The 14,697-nt window shown below is 46.1% G+C and overlaps 1 protein-coding gene across 5 annotated transcripts in view; it reads right to left on the bottom strand.

Annotated features, from left to right (window-relative positions):
* The window catches only part of RFX7 (regulatory factor X7), an 86,708-nt gene that overhangs the window by 30,546 nt on the left and 41,465 nt on the right, over positions 1 to 14,697 (bottom strand). For all 5 annotated transcript variants that reach the window (XM_006017972.3, XM_025197069.1, XM_025197072.1 and 2 more), the window contains one exon: positions 5,781 to 5,814. In XM_006017972.3, the coding sequence (XP_006018034.1) occupies positions 5,781 to 5,814 (34 nt within the window). The remainder of the gene's footprint in view (positions 1 to 5,780; positions 5,815 to 14,697) is intronic.

Consider the following 14,697-nt stretch of genomic DNA (forward strand, 5'->3'; position numbering starts at 1 on the left):
TATGCAGCAGCTGCTTCTCAGTTCAGCTCCAATATGCCTCCTCAAAACAGGCACATGGTGCAGTTTCACTTCGCAGCATGGGCAGCAGCAGCAAAAACTGCATAGCCACACCTTGGCCTGCCACCTCCCTTCTCGTGGGCCTTGTATATCCTTCTACCCACCCCTTAGCCACTCCCACCCCCCAGTGCTCCCCATGCTTCTTCCCTGCTAGCCAGGTGTCCTCAGACTCTGTCCATTAGGGTTGGAGGTCAAGGAGGACTGCCCTGGGGATCTAAGGGAAGAATGTGGCCCAGTGGTTCCCAATTCCCACCAGTGACCTGGAAGAGATGTGTGGGGAGTCCACTGCTGCCCTAGGAGCAAATGTGCTGAGCCAGGCAGAGTTAGGGGAGCACTCCCCACCAGCACCCTGAAGAGGTAAATACAATGTAACTGTAATAAGATAAATATTTAATAGCATATTAATTAATTAATAATGTTTGTATTATAATATTCACAATATATTTATATTAGTTTATTAAAAGGGGTGCACTTAGTTCTGAAAAGATGTGGAATGGCACTTCAAGTCTAAAAAGGTGAAGAAGAACCACTGAGTCAGACTATGGAAAGGCCTAGGTTTATCATGAGGAAATTTGGAAACTGCAAACTGCCTTGTCCACAGTAGAACACATTTTCTCTGTCATCTGATAAAAACTTAAAGAAACTTTTATTTCTTTTTTTGGTAGAAGTTTTCTTCCTCTTTTCAAATGGATCCTTCATCCCTGCTCTTCCCAGACCCAGACCCCAAATCTGCATCAAGCCCAGTACTGACAAAACACTTTTTCAATCTGAACCACTCTGGTGGCCTCTGATAAATGTGTGACCCAGACCAACTGCCACTGCCAGAAGTTGAGGGTGGGGAGAAGCACCATCTCAACAGGTCCAAACAACAGGCTGATGAGCTGAAACTCCCTTTCCGCTCTTGAGCAGGCCTGTCCAACTGATGGCCCACAAGGGCTTCCCCATCCCTGCTCCAGTAGCAGCAGCTGCCCCCGCCAGCTCTGGACTCCACCTCCCTCTGACATCTACTCTTGACTCACCCCATGAGGCACGGCAGAGCAATGTGGCACAACCACATGTGTCCAGGAAGCCCATGGAAAGGGCATTGGTGTAGTGCAGCAGAGGAGCCCATGCCCAGGAAGCTAAAGGTGGGGCTGGGACCCCTGTGCCCAGTGCGACGTCGGTGGAGTGTGAAGCGCCCACATACCCAGCACAGCAAGGGGGAGAGGTTCTCAGGGAGAGGGGAGGGAAAGGGTGCCTGAATGCCTGGTGCAGTGAGAGGCGCCCACATGCCCAGTATAGCTGAGTCAGGGAGTGCCTGGGGAGCCTGTGGCCCATGTTGGCATAGGCCCTGTGGTGTGTGGTCCCACTGGTGCAATCCGTGGGACATGAAGCCCCCAGCAGCTAAGAAGGTAGACACCGCTGCTCTAGAGGATAACATCCTTCTAATATAAACAGAACTGAAGCACTACTGCTATGCAATGACACTACTGCTGCACATGCTATAGCTGTCCTGTGGACTAGTAACTTCAGTGACCACTGCCATCAGTTTAGGCATACCTCTCCAGTACTGACTTCCTTTTAAAGGTTAAGGAGAAAAATCTTACTAACCTTCTTACTAAGTGATCAAAAACTAAGTAAACCACACAATCAAGTTCAAGAGTTGACTCAATATGTAGAACCAAATATAACAAGCAATATTATACCAAGTGAGAATCTACTTTTAGACGTGTTTACTACAGTTAAGAGGATGTCACAATACATTTTTAATGGATGTTTACACCAGAATTCCTACTAATCATCTTTTCTGGCTTGCACAGCACAAACATTTCCTTATGATCTTCCAAAAACTGACTTAATATGTCAGGATCCAAACAGCCCTGCAAGGTGCACCAGGCATAACTGACCTAACTCTTGACTCTAGTCTGATTAACTGTTGCTTTTTAGTAACTGCATACTGCAGTCTCCCGCTGCCAGAAGCCTAAATATCAGTGACCTTATTACTATCTTGTCACTTCTCCTGTGTCCCAACTGTTGCACTGGTCTTACATTAGACAGTCCCTGCTGCAAAGAGCCTAGTATCAGTGCCAAGCACAACAGTGACTGCAGCTACACTAGTACCTGTGATCCTGGCTGGAATTAGGTGCTACTCTAACACAAACAATGAATATTACAGAACACTTCCCATTACCTAAACTGTTGGTGCATTTGCTAGACACATTCAAAGCAAAAACCAAGCTGGCAAAGATGAATGTCTATTAAGGCAGTAGTAGCATCTTTCCTAGGTGAATAGAAGAGAAAGATCTGTTCTACTCAACTATTGGAATCAAAGTAACCTACTAAAATATATTATTTCCCTCCAAATGTGCTTCTTCTTACGTTCCCTACTGCTGTCAGCATTAAGGTAATGTTGAGTAGCACATGGCACTGCTCTGGAACATTCTTCAGTTTCATGATTAAAGGAAACTGAGCAGACAAAAAATATGCATTTTTGCTGCTATATACTTCATGGGACTATGGACCCAGATGGTGCGAAGATATATGTCTAGTTATCTGAGAGAGTTTTCTCAAGAAAATTCATTAGCTGCAAAAACTGCACATGAAGTTGTACATTCGAGTGAACTGGACAGATGTGCCCATACTTGGACAGCAGCGAAGGGAGAAAGGAGACAGGAGGAGGGATTTGCTAGTGCCAAAATGCCCAGATCACAAAATGAAGTTAGTTGATGGCAGTCCTATAAACCAGGGGTGGCCAGAGTTACTCACCCTGGTAGCCACATTCAATCCTCCACCAAAGTCCAAGAGCTAGAGAGGAGGGGGGGGCCAAAGAGGGGTGCTGAGAGACCCAGAGTGGAGGTGACCACCCCCACATCCTTTGTTCCCCTCCCCCATCCCCACTCCTGCCAGCAGCCACTGGGCACTGGCCGGAGGATCGAGCTCCTGCTGCCACAGCACTGAGCCACTGTGGCTTTCCCCGCGGGAGACCGTGCCGTGGGGTAAGCGGCACAACTGCAGTCCCCACCCTGGCAGCCCTGGAAGGAGAGGAGGGAGGAGGGCTGGCTCAGGGCATATTCCCCTTGGGGAAAGCCAGACCTGCAGCACGTGCTGGGCTGCACTGTCTCCCGGAGCCGCGGGGAGAAGTGGGCAGGGCTTTGGCCATTTCCAGAGAGCCGCAAGTACTCTGCTGGCGAGCCACACATGGCTCCCAAGCCACAGTTTGGCCACCCCTGCTATAAACCCGTTCATACTAAATAAAACAGCCCACCCCTATCCACTAGGGGAGATAAGGGAAAAAGCCTAAAGAGAACCTCCTAACGAGCTTGCTCTTCCATTAGTGAACTCTCACTTTGTTAGGCTCCAAAATGCTCAGACTTTCCCATACCAGTTTTCAGCTTTTTCATAGTGTGAACAAACTTTAAGTCATAGAGATGTACCTTTTATATACTCCACTTCCATTTTCTATGACCCATTTTGATCTTGGCCTTATGGACAGAACTATACTACACATTTATAACTGACGGCACTATGTTAACAGTGTATCCTGTCTCAGTTTTATCACCCTAGTGAGATCTATTCCATTACAGATGGAGTGCTTTTGACCCCATTAGCAGGATGGACAGAAAAGCATTTGAAACAGAAGCTCAGAGCATAAGGAATCCATTGTTTTGTTCCAAATTAAGCTGTGCAAGACTGTATTTTGGCACTGCATTCTAAGGCAGTACTGAGAAAAAATGTTCTTATCCAACTGACCAAGCTAATCAAACCTAATCTAGACAAGTGAACTGAAACTTTTTACCAGATGATGCTAATGACCTCTGCCTAAAAATCCAGGGTTTATGAGGTCAAGAATATGAACATGAAAACTGCTGTGATACTAACTTCCAGTTTTCTTATCAATTCCAATGAGCAGCAAGCAAATGATTTGCTAACCTGCTAAATTCTTCCTCTGTTACTGCTCAGTTCTGCCTCATACTGTGTTGTGTTCACTGGTTACATGTTTCTGCCTTTGCTGCTGAAGTCCCAGGGAGGTTCTTTTGGGTCCTTCACTCACAACATTCACCTACTTTTGTGTGGAATCAGCTATCATAGGGTGGCATTTGGAAAAAAATATCCTTTTAAATGCAGGTAAAATTGGGTCAGAAGCCTGAAACCACTCACATGCAAACAAGTATGTAAACAAGTATGTGACTACACTAAACTAGGGAAACTCCTGAAAAAATTCAAACTATCCTTTGGCAAACAAGGTTCCTTGGAATAGTTGGAAAAATTCTTCTTTGCAAGTTTTTGGGTACAAATACCCTTCAAAGAAGAATCTTTCCAACTATTTGAGTTGGTCTAATAAAAGATACTAGACTTACCCAAGGAACCTTGTCTGCCTATGTCCTTAGACAAACACAGCTATAACCTATACCCCTGAAACTATCCTTTGAAAGTTTCTCTTAGATCTGACCCTCTCAGCCATATGATTAATCAGCTACTACATGAACTATGAGAGAGCACAATCTGCTTTACTAGTTTATCTTCCACACAGATATTTCTGGGTGAAATTTCATGAGCTTTTCAACAGGAAACCAGAAGTAATCATAACAGTTCAACTGCTAGTTCTCAAATGAATTATATTTTTTCTGCCTTATAGAACATGTTCCAATCTCACAGTGTTGAATTAATCCTGATTTATGAATAGCATAAAGTTACTTCTTTAGTCCTTCACAGTTTGACAACTGCCTACTGTGAGGTATTAGTGCAGCTGCAGTCAGCAAAGGCGTTCAGGTACAGCATCTCTTACCTACCCATAATAGAGGGAGCTGCTCAGAGGACATTCTGAAGACACTTCCACTTCAGAAAAAGTATATCCTCTACTCTGAGCAGTCAAAATGTTGAACTACAGGTCATGCAGCAGAGATCGTCAAATTCCCAGACACCTGCCCAGAAACAATGGTGTGGCATCTCTTATTGTAGTAACCGGATTAGTTTTTGTTCAGGGGGTAAAGAGGCAGGCATATGTGCACAGATGGATGTCCATGTAAGTGGACTAGCTTCCTGCCTGCAGTAAAGAAAAATCAACTGACTTACTATGGCATTGTTTTTGGTTTGGCTGACCATTCCTCCAACAGGGCTCTTGGAGTCTAGCATTCTTTGTTTACATTCATGTTTTAATCAGGTAAAAAACTCAACAAAAACTTGTATTGTGGTAGTACGTAAAAACCCAAGTCACAGACCAGAACCCCACTGCGCGAGGTGCTATCCATAATTTAAATGTGGTACCTGCCCCAAACACTCTATACAAAATACACTGAAATTAATCCTTGCTTTACAGTCCTTGCTATTAAAGTGCCTAATCCTATGAAGGGAGAGACTGAGTGTACCAGCACCTATCAGGATCAGGCCTAAAAACAATAAGCAAACCCATAAAACACAGAATATAATTATAGCTGTCCAAGCAGAGTTCTCTCAAAGCTTTACTAACATTATTCGGGTCTGATGTGTATAGGCCAGCATCACTCAGTACTAATCCAGATACTAGTTCATGTGATGAGGGCACATGTACACTTGAAATTGGCCTAGAATAACCACATTTTCTTTGCATGGGATACTAAACATAGGATGGACAGTAACTATTTTTGATCATCACCATATGGCTGACAGTGAGAAGAGGGCTCCACAGGCCCTGCCAATCCCCAAAACCATCCACAGTGGCTTTGCAATACTTAAAAAGTTTATAAAATTATAAAAATGCAACTTACCAAGATGCAGTCCACTTTAGATTGTACAGTTTTGCTACATGGAAGCAAGAGGAAAAGAAAAAAGTCAGATTAATCTATACAGAAATATTACATATTAGAAAAGCTAAACAGTGGTAACATAGCAGGTGTCTCATTATGGAGTAAACTGCCACAGTTAATGTTCACCTTCTACTTGATATGCATATGTGATTTTATTTTTTATATACATATACACACACATACCCATATATAAATATATATATATATGTGTGTGTGTGTGTGTGTGTGTGTGTGTGTGTATATATATATATATGTTTTTTTTTTTTATATACATATACACACACATACCCATATATAAATATATATATATATGTGTGTGTGTGTGTGTGTGTGTGTGTGTGTATACACACACACACACACACACACACACACACATATACATATATACACACACACACACACACACACACACACACACACTTATAAAATCACGTGCACACACACACAACTGCTAATCGGAAGAAGTACAAGCTGTAAAGAGTAACAGTGAAAGTATTTCTGGACTACTACTAAGCAAGTACTTGACTAACAGTTTCAAAGTTCAAGACTTTGCTCCTTCTGAAGTCATTGGGAACAAGATTTGCACTAAAACATTTGTTGCTGCCTATTTTGATCAAGTATCTTTCTTATGCATAGGTACAACTACAGGAAAAACGGACAAAAACAGCAAGTAATAGATTACTTAAATCAGCAGTAAAAAACAAGAAAACAAAAATGGAAAACAACTCTGCTACCGTTTTTTGTGCTGGCGCTACATTTAACTGAAGTAACATCTACTCCTATAGCAGATGTACAGAGCTCAGTGAGCAACTGAATGTATTACGCTTCCTATATGTGCTGCTTATACACAGGTCTGATTTCGGAGACCAAAATGGCATTGCAGAACTAAAATATGGTAATCCTCCCTAACTCCTGGAGAAAGCTTATTTCTTTTACTATTGACCTTCAGGGACATGACTAGCCAATGCATGGTACCGAGATCAGCTCCTCGACTAAGATAAGCTTCCACTAATCTCTTGGGCAGGGGTGGGCAAAATATGACCCGCGGGTCACATCTGGCCCACTAGGTCACTTTATCCAGCCCGTGGCACCCCTAAAATTTTAGAAAATTAATTTTTATCTGCCCCTGGCTACCTGTCAAAGATGACAGGCACCAACAGCAGTAGGACCCAGGGGAAACCATGGCAGGATCCTGCAACAGCAAGGCCCACCCAGCCCTGCTCCCCCCCCAGCCAGAAGCCCAGAGGCTTCTGGCCTGGGACCATGGGGCTATTCCCATCTCCCTGTGCTGAAGCAAGAAATTCAGATAAGGGGGAGGCAGGGGAGGACTGCGGGCAATTGCCCCAGTCCTCAGGGCCAAGCAGGCTCCTGCTGAGTCCTGCCGTCATGGCCATGCAGCCAGAAGCCACGTGGTCCAGAAGCCGCCAGCAGGCAGGCAGGAAAGTGGGGAAAGCTGGGGTGGAGGTGGAAGTGAGGTGTGTGGGCGCGCAGGGCCAGTGAGGCCCAGAGCAGGGTAGAAGGGGTCTATGGAGTACCCCATGCTCCTGCTAGTGCTGACCCTGGGCCCTGTTGCGGGTCCCACGCTCCCACCTGGCTGTCGCTGCGCTCCCACACACCTGCTCGCTGCCATTCCCACTCCCCTTTACCCCAGCTCTGCGGTGCAGGCAGGGACCAGTGCGTGCATCCCTGCCCCTGCCCATCTGGGCTGAGCAATGGCAGCGTGGGACAAACTGCTTCTCAGTGTGGGCAGAAAGCGGCCCCTCCCCATCCTGCTGCCAGCATTTCTGGTGCAGTCACTTGGAGCCCATGTGGAGCTGTCCTGCATCTCCACTGTGTCACTGCCGCCTCTGGGCTGCCCCACAGGACAGTGGTCACAGCACAGAGCAAACAGAGGACAGCGCTGCATGGACTGCGAGCGGCTGTGCCAGGAAGTGCCAGCAGTGGGAGGGGCCACTTTTCCCTCACACTGAGCAGCAGTTTGTCCCGTGCTGCTGCTGCTAAGCCCGGGCCCTGCACCGGCTTCGGGCTCACCCATCGGGGCTGAGCAGCAGCAGCGGCAGCAGCAGCTGGGCAAAAACTGCTGCCTGGAGTGGGGGAAAGCAGCCCCTCCCCCTCTCCAGGCAGTTTCTGCTGCAGCTGCCCAAAGCCCATGCCATGCTGGGCTGTGATGTGGCTCCTTCACTGACACCTCTGGACAGCAGCACTGATAGTGTGGAGCAGCTGCAGGACAGCTCACAGGTGGTGGTGTAGGAGCCACACCGCAGCCTAGCATATCATGGGCTCTGGGCGGCCGCAGCAAAAGCTGCCTTGCGAGAGCAAGGCGGAAAGGCCACTTTCCCCCATGCCAAGCAGCAGTTTTGTGCCCAGCAGCTGCTGCTGCTGCTCAGCCCCAACAGGCGACCCCAGAGCTGGCAAGGAGCGCACAGGGTAATGGCTGCATGCGCTGGTCCCCACTGCTACTGCTGCATGCAGCCAGGTGGTCCAGAGCAGGCATGGGGCATGCTGGGGCTGCACACTGTTGGTGATGGTGAAGAGGCACTGCAGGGCGCTTGGGCTCTGGGCTGGTATGGGGTGGGTGTTGACCAGCTCAGGAGGGAATGTGCAGGGGAGGGTCCCTGTGCATACCCCATATACCCTCAAACCCTTCCCACAAACCCTACAGCCACACCCTCCCCCCAACACACACGCAGTCACACACCCCACAGATACCGTATACACACACATCCCCACAAACCCCCCACACCCACCCACCCATACCCCCAACATCCCTGCACACCCTACATACAAGAGTACGACTGTATTTTGAGCTATTATGCAATCACTTCTATATATACACAGCACAAACACACACACGTCAGGACAAAAATATTGTTTTTAAATTAAATTAAAATACATTATTATGGGTGTTTGATTTTTAGTATATAATTTCGTTTTGGCAAACCCTCTTTTGCTACTTCCAGGGGCAAGGGGAGGGACATCCGGTGGTAAAGGTTAGAGGTTAGGGGCAGGACTTCCGGTCCCAATACGGTGACCAGGGGGTGGGGCACCTGTCAAGGGGTGGGGCTACCTATGTGGCCCTCGACAGCTTGCCAGAACTTGGTAAGCGGCCCTCCACCCAAAATCTCCAGTCCTGTCTCCTACAAAAACACATCACTTTTTTAAGCCCATGAAAAGCATACATGTACACATATCAGCAAGGCAGACACCCTTCCCTTCACAGATATTAAAGTATTGAGACAGAATCTTAGCTTGTCTGTCTGGAAGGCACAAAGCAGCTTATCATATGAGATTAGGGGTGCACCAATTGAGATTTTTTGGGCTGATATTGGTGGCTGATTTTTAATGAACCATACAGGCTGATACCAATCTGATTGCTGATATGTGGCCTGGCAGCTTGGAGATCAGCATCTGACTGGTAAGTCTGCTGTGGGAGAAGGGGCAAAGGGAGAGGGAAGGAGCGTGGGGGGGACAGATCAAGGCCTCTGCGGTGAGGGAGGGAGTGGGGCAGGGGCAGGTGCTGCACAGCTGGGGTAGGGCAAGCGGGGGGTGGGGGCTGCTTCTGCTGCTATGCGCCCCCCAGGAGTGCATGGGGGGCATGTGTCCCCAGATCTGTGCATGGAGCAAGGGCTGTCACTGCAGGCTGGGCTCAAGGTAGGCAGCGGTGGCGGCACTGGGAGCAGGGGCTATGGTGAATTTTGGGGTGGCTCCAGCCCATCCTGTAGCCCCCCTCCAAGCTCTGCCACCACCCACCCTGAGCACAGCCCTGGTCCAGCCCCCACTGGGAAGAGCCCAGCACTGTCCCTGGGCCCAGCCCACAGTGGCAGACCACCCTTGCCCCACATACAGCTCTGGAGGCACACGCTCCCCATGCCCTCCCAGGGTGCGTGCAGTGGCAGGAGCCACACCACCCCCAGACACCCCAGACAAGCCATGGCTCCGTCCCACGCCCTGCCCCAGCTGGGCAGTACCTGCCCCTGCCCCACTCCCTCCCCCAACGTTGGGGCCTTGATCTCCCCACCCCCCTCCTTTCCCCCACAATACTTACCAGCTGGACACTGTGCTCCACCCTGCTAGGCTGTGCTTCTGGCCACCTGTGTGCTGCGGGCAGTTTTCATGCACAAGGCATTTATCAGCAACATTACTGGCCACATCAGCCAAAAAAAGCTGACTGTCAATAATGTGAATTTTCCTTATATCAGTGCCGATACAATATGGGACCAAAGTATTGGTGCACCTCTATATGAAATGGTAAACTCTGGACTCCATGAAAGAACTTTATTTTGCACACCAAAAATCCTACCTGTCACCATTAATTTAGAAATGCCATTAAGAATAGCTATATTGGAAGAAGTCTTTTTCCTTTACCAGAGAAGGACCTGACTTCTACTTCCAAAGACTGCAGGTTTGGGCCCATGCACTTGGGAACCTCTGTTCTCAACAGAGTTCATTAACAGCGTCCTGGCCTGCATGTAAGAAATGGCACAACAAAGGAGGTCAAGGGAATAACACTGCTGCAAACAGAGCGTTAAAGTAGTATGTCACATGGCCATTGGTAGGCAGGAGCAATGTTTCCTTTCAGCTGGCTGGGGTGACACACACAGCATAGCCATACATGTCACCTGGTCTGCAAACAGATGTCCTGACACTTAAATGGCAAAAGTCCTGTGGGTTAGATAGGAATGCGCAAGACATCTATTTTAACAGCAGTATTTTGCATTCACTACCCTAAAGAAACACTGCTTATTGACTCTAAATATAAATAAGTTAAGGATCTTTCCATCATGACTACAGTATTTGAGTTACATTCTGCAAAGTTTTGTAGCATGGAATAATTCTAATTAGCTTCAGTAGGGCTGTTCATATGAGAATTAAGCGTAAAGACTTCTGTGCAGAATCAAGCTGCTCAGTTGTATATATGTTGGGACAGTGACCTTGGCTCTATTATGTCTTAAAACAACTTGCACTTGGGAGAATTATAAAATATATCTGTCAAATCAGGGAACAAGATGTGAGAAGTCCAGCACTACATTTAGTGATGGAACAATTGTTCCAGTTCAGAGGTTGGCAACCTGTGGCCTACAGGCCAGGTCCAGCCCACAGAGCCATTATATTCAGTCCACAAAGCTAGCTGGGTCTCTGGCAGCATCTGTTGGCAGGGGGTCTCAGTGGCAGTTCTTAGCCTATCTTTTTTTGCTGGTTTACCAGAAGGGTGCATCTTGAAAGTTTAATCTAGACTAGAGATTCTCTACCGGGTGTTACTGCACCCTGGGGTGCCCCAAGATCCTTTTAAAAGTACTGCAGGGTACCACACAATATTAGCACTGTTAGGTGTAGGGTGGCCACTGATGTATTCCCAGAATACAGAATGTCCCCTTGGTGAGCAGAGTGGGGGAGAAGGCACCAGCCTCCTCAGCCAATCAGCAGTAAAAGGTGAGGGCACCAAGCCCCTTGGCCAATCAGTAGCAAGAGGTGGGGCCACCACAAAAAAGCTACCTCCCTTCCTCCCTGGCTGGCTTGGAACCCTGCTCCTTCTAGCTATGTAATACCTTACCTATAGGTACAGCCAATAGAACCGTGAGGACAAATGATTAACATGTATTTCCACCAATTAACTGAAAAACAGGATTTTTGCAGTCCATTCCTCATTTAGAAATGGACAGGGGACAAACGGTCTGGGATAAAACAGGAGCACTGGCCAGCCTAGTTTGGTGTGTAAATACTAAATACCTACACACGGTTCACAAGAAAAACCCAAAGATTTCAAATAGGAATACACAATATCAAAGACATTCTGACTTGCTGGGGTCTGAGTTCTTTGCAACAGGAGAGTTGCCCTATTATGTTTCTATAGTCAAAAAACGAGTGAAAGTTAAGAGCTGGAATTTTCTAAGGGGTATGTTGGGTCTAAAAAAATTGAGAACTATGGCTCCAGACTTCTCTACAACTGACCAAATCTGTGGTTAGTTCTATGCTATGCATGCATTACTCAAGTTTTTCTATAAAATAACTGCAATCTTTGTACTTACTTTTACAACCATTAGGTCTTGACCCAGTCCACTGCCTTGGTGAGATTATTGGCAGTTGTTAACTTTGCAGGCTCCCTAAATTTGTCAGCCACAATTGTCAACTGGATTGGGCCCTACACAGAGTAATCCCTAATATTTAGAGACTGCTATCCAGGCACTTTGCTACATGTCTTGTAACAGCTGCATCAGAGTATTGAAGTGATAGATGTTCTCACTAATGAAAATAACCATTTGAATCTATTAATGACCTGAGCTCATCTAAAAACTAAAAATAGAACTTAAATGATCAACCACAGCTAGGGCTGCTTCTTGTGGACAGCACTTCTAGCAGCAGTGCGAGAACCTGGTGTGATATTATGTATACATATACACATTTTTGCTAATCCCAAATCAGCCCCTATCTTAAAAGCTGGTATAAATATTGTTTACAGCTTTGTAAACCGAAGTCTCTGAAACCAAAATGAATTAGTTTAATAGGTCAAAACCTGAGATTGTTTAACTAAAAGTCTTACCCAAGATTAGAAGCTAGCCTTCACAAGGTTTGGGAGAAAAGTATCTTAAATGGCAGCAAAGAACTACTCTTACAACCACATTGGAACTGACAGTTTGTGCAAATTACGCATAAAGCTGGAAGGTAGTTATCAACGTGCAAAAAATTGTTTGCCACCACCATAATGAGCAACACAATTTTTCTTTGCAAATGCTGTTATTTAGGTTGTTCCAATGAAAGTAAAGTTACAGAACTTATATTCTAAAACAAATATTCAAAAAGCATGTTGTGCTATCCTTCTCTCAGAACTGTTCAAATTAAAAACAAACAATCAAAAAAACCCAAGAAGATAATGTGGTGCAAGTAGGTGAAACTTCCTAAAAACCAAGAGTTCACCTGCTCCCATAAATTAAGGGGAACTTGCTTTTATGCTACAAGAGCAGAGAAAGCAAGTACCTTGAACAACCTCTCTTTAAATTAGCCTGAAAGACTGAGATGCAATAAAAGACAGGTACTGCTTCTTGCAGAAACTACACTAAGATTCAAGTAAGCTTCAAGTTCTACATTTGACTGATGAATAAATGCGTCTGGCTGTAGCTCTGCAGTGAAAGTTCAGAGCTATTTCGGTATAATGTCTGAATTTCCTTAAATTTTAATCCTGTTTTTCAGAAATTACTTAAGCATTTCAGAACTGAAATCTCCTGGCATCTCTGGAGTGCTCCTGGGGTCCCTTCTAAAAAATAGTCTTTGACACTTCTGAAAATGTTCCCACCATCCCTGCCCTGCATATGCATGTACCAAAGTACGGAGGAATATTTCCATTCACTTTGAGATATGCAAAAGACAAAAGTGTGTTTTTTCCCCTTAACCAGTCTATACATTCTGATGCAATCACAACTTGATTTTAATTAACTTTATTTCATATGAACAGAACGAGGAATGAGGAATGTGATCTTTGCCAAGTGTACTTGGGGGAAGGATAAATTATTCCAATGTGGCTCAGGGTAAGTAGCACCTCTCTCTGCTTACTGACTTAGCTACTCTGAAAATACCCAGCAGGGATGCCAGAATATAGCCCTAATGAGCATCTGTAACGCGATTCCTTAACATTCTGGCTAGACTGCAAGTAGCTGAGCCCACAGAGCCAAGGAGGACTTCATGTCTGCAAGACAAGATGCAGGGGTGGTTGGAAAATGACAATCTTGCAAACCTGAGTGTTGCTCAGTAATTTTAAAACTTTTCAAAACTTGTGCAATTGCTGAAACTACCCCTTATCAACTCCTGAATTGTAAAGTAGATGATGTTAAAGCTAACAACAAAACAATTTCAAATGCTGAAGGTGCACACGTACCCTCTGCATGTATAAATTACAGTAATGCTGACCATTTGTAACAATTTCTTCTTCATAAACATAACATGAGTAGGAACATGATGTGAATTCACAGTTATATAGGTTCATCTGGCTGGTAGCAAATGGTAAGTAGCTCAGAATACTTGGGGCTACATAAAGGAAAAAGTTACATCCAGGTATAATCTGCACCTCAAAAGACTTCTGTACATGGAGTTTCACCTTCTCAAAGAAAAATGAGAAGGATACAAAACACCTACGACTTAGTAGGGCTAACAGAAACCGGGTGGGATGGTGGGATTCTTCCCACGACTGGGCGGTACACATTGAGGGTTATAAGCTGTACAGAAAGGATAGAGTGGGGAAGAGGGGGGGGAGGGGTTGCGCTCTATGTCAATGAGCAATATACATCGACCCTTATCAAAACGGAATCGGAGGAGGAGAAAGTAGAAGGATTGTGGGTTAGGTTACATGGAGGGCAAGGAGAAAGGGATTTGGTGGTAGGGGTCTGCTACAGACCCCCACACCAAGGGGAAGAACTAGATTTGGGGCTCCTGAGGCAGTTCTCGGAGACCATAAAAACTAGGGAGGTGGTAGTCATGGGGGACCTAAACTACCCGGACATCTGCTGGGAGACGCAGACAGCAAAGTCCCACCATACACGCAGGTTCCTATCCTGTGTACAGGACCTCCACCTGACGCAGGAGGTACATGGTTCCACTAGGGGGAATGCCATACTGGATCTGGTATTGGCAACGGGGGATGACATGGTTGGGGACCTACAGATCGGTGGTCACCTGGGGGACAGTGATCACCAAATAATAGAATTCACCATAAGACGTCGAGTGGGTAAGGTAACTAGTAGGGTGAAAGTGCTAGACTTTAGGAAAGCTGATTTCAATGAACTCAGGCGATTAGTCAAGGACACACTGCAGAGTAGGAGTTTTGAAGAGATGGGAGCCCAGGAAGGGTGGCTGTGCCTTAAGGAAATGATCCTTCGGGCATAGAGGGAGA

This window comes from Alligator sinensis, unplaced genomic scaffold (assembly GCF_000455745.1).
Source record: "Alligator sinensis unplaced genomic scaffold, ASM45574v1 scaffold250_1, whole genome shotgun sequence".
Classification (NCBI taxonomy): Eukaryota; Metazoa; Chordata; order Crocodylia; family Alligatoridae; genus Alligator; species Alligator sinensis.